Source organism: Elephantulus edwardii, unplaced genomic scaffold (genome assembly GCF_000299155.1).
Source record: "Elephantulus edwardii isolate Elephantulus edwardi_28Jun2011 unplaced genomic scaffold, EleEdw1.0 scaffold00370, whole genome shotgun sequence".
Lineage (NCBI taxonomy): Eukaryota > Metazoa > Chordata > Mammalia > Macroscelidea > Macroscelididae > Elephantulus > Elephantulus edwardii.
Window position 1 is genome coordinate 1837968 of NW_006400120.1, and position 2655 is coordinate 1840622.

Here is a 2655-nt window from a genome sequence, read left to right on the forward strand (position 1 = left end):
GTTTTCTTGCTGAGTCTTTAGGGTTTTCTAAGTATACTATCATATCATCTGCATAGAGAGACATTCATATGGCCAACAAGCACAAGAAGAAATGTATAGCATGGACTGCTAGGAGAACAAACAGGTTTGTCCTAGAGAAGGTGAAGCCAGAATGCTCCTTGGAGTCAAGGATTCTGAAGCTTTATCTGACATACTTTGAGCATGTTGCAAGGAGGGTCTGGTCCTTGGAGAGGGACATCATGTTTGACAGAGAGGAGGGGCAGTGAAGGAGAGGAAGACCTTAAATGAGATGGATCAATTCTGTGACTGGAGTGGTGGGAATGAATGCATTTGAGATGGCTAGGTTGGCACAGGATAGAATGGCGTTTAGAGCTCTTGTACAAAGGGTAGCTATGAGTTGCAAGGGACTCGATGGCACATAATAACAACAAGCAGATATATGCACACCCATGTTTATTGTGGCTTTGTTCACAATAGCAAGGAGTTGGAAACAACCTAAGTGCCTATCAACAAACGAATGGATAGAGAAGCTGTGGTATATTCACACAATGGAATACTATGCTGCATTGAAAAACAAAGAACTCATGCAATATTATTCAAAATTAGTGACCCTGGACGACATTATGCCCAGTAAAATATCCCAGTCACAAAAAAAGACAAATACTGCAGAGTGCCACTGTTATAGAATGGGACTGACATCAGGGTTGGGGTAAGACTGAAAAAAAAAACTGGATAGATTATGTATATTGCATTGAAACAGATGAGGAAGAGAACAGTTTAAAAGCAATACATGATAGGGTATTATGATTATCACAGGAATCCAGAATTAAGGTTGCATAGTGGAGTGCATTCAGGGCAGGAGGATTGTAAACCAATGAAGAAGTTTTTCTTTTGCATTTTGAAGAGAGGAGGGAACGGAGGGGAGGCAGGCAGCCTTGGAGTCGGGAGAAGAGAAAAAAGTGCAACAATAAATGAATGGAAATCCAAAATCTCTGTAAATGTTCATTAAAATTAATGAAATTTTTTAAAAAGATACTTCAGTGACATAAAAAGAGGAATATTTTGCATTATTTTGAATCTGTTATGAATGCTTGACTTTGTAGTCTAAAATAATCTATATTTTATGTTCTGTGATACTCTGGGTTTTTTAAATATACTCTAAAATTTATATTGTCAATAAAGTTTTTCTAAATAAAACAAAAGAGATAAAAATAAATTACTTGAGGGGAAGACTTCCAGGTGATGCTGACACACAAACTTGAAACAACTTAAATCTTCAGGAAAATGTGTGGACTCAAAACCAGAAGACACTGGAAAAGTGGTCATGTCTCTTAAGACTGCAGGATTGAATCTTGGGGACAAAAGAGTGAATTCCACACCCAGAAAGAAGAGATCAGTTGAACCCACCCTAGTCATCCTGGCCACGCCCTTGGGCAACTTCTCAGCCACTTATAGTGAGCTCCTTGTCATAGACAAACTGAAGGGAGGGTGGACGAGAATGTCCACATGAAGCCACGTCAATCCTGGCTGTGACAGACCCAAATTCTCGGCTTAATCAGTGGCAAAGCCAAGTCACTAACTATCTGCCTTGAATTTCATTTGTCATTGGAAATTCTGGATGCACAGAGATCAAAACCAAGTGTTTTTAATGACATCTCCCCATGCCAAAATCTGTAGTTTACAGCTTTATTCAATTACAGAAAAGAAAGAAGAGGAAGAAGAATGGAATTAATGACCTAAACTTTTGGGATTTTGTTTTATATGTTGTTTTTTGTGGGTTTGGGAGATTGGGGAGAGTGTGTGTGTGTGTGTGTGTGTGTGTGTGTGTGTGTGTGTGTGCTCTAGTAAAGCATTCAAGTGACAAACAAAATATTTTTACATGTATTTACAGTCGAGTCGCCAGCCTCTTCCTCGTGAAGAAGTGAATCAAATCCATGAGGCCTGCAAACAGATGGGACTCCTAATTGGCAGAGGTGGCATTTTCTTCCAGGTAAGAGGAAGCCTTGTGTCCTGGCCATTTTAGGAGAGTGTCTCTTGGGGTCCTGATGCTGATCATGTCTTGTAGCCAGGACTGTACTAAGGGTTGCTGTTGCTGTTGTTATGGGCGGTCGAGTCAAAAGCGACTCATAGCTGAATCCCCACCCCCCCAACATGTTTTCAGAGGCAGTAAATCACAAAGGAGGAGATTGCCCAGCTTTTTCCCATGGAACAATTGGTGGATTCAAACCATCCTACTTTGGATTGGCAGTGCAGTTCTTTGCTCACTAGGCCATCAGAGGTCCCTGTACTAAGAGACTCAGCCCCAATTCTGGGAAAAGTGCAGATGTTTCCAAAAGCTTAGGGCAATGACGCCTTCTGACCACGAGAGGGCCCCATGGTCAACTGTTTTGGTCCGCTCAGCTCTGCAGGGAATAGTGTGGCCAGTCTGACATCAAGATAATCAGACGTTTCATAGTTTCCAGAGGCATGTTGTTTTGGAAATGTATGCCACTCCCGCTTCCAATACAGTCAACTAGACAGCATATAAATATCCACAAGATGCTAAAAATGTCCTTAATTAATTACGTTAAGATGAGCATTTAAGACTTACATATATTTTTTTCTTAAAACAATCTAAACAGATTTTTATCTGAACACCTTATTATTTTAATATTT

At 40.3% G+C, this 2655-nt stretch overlaps 1 protein-coding gene across 1 annotated transcript in view; it reads left to right on the forward strand.

The window, feature by feature from the left end:
- Nucleotides 1-2655, forward strand: part of LOC102872552 (alanine--glyoxylate aminotransferase 2, mitochondrial-like) — an 83222-nt gene that overhangs the window by 73087 nt on the left and 7480 nt on the right. The window contains exon 13 of the mRNA XM_006902127.1: nt 1892-1990. Within this exon, the coding sequence (XP_006902189.1) occupies nt 1892-1990 (99 nt within the window). The remainder of the gene's footprint in view (nt 1-1891; nt 1991-2655) is intronic.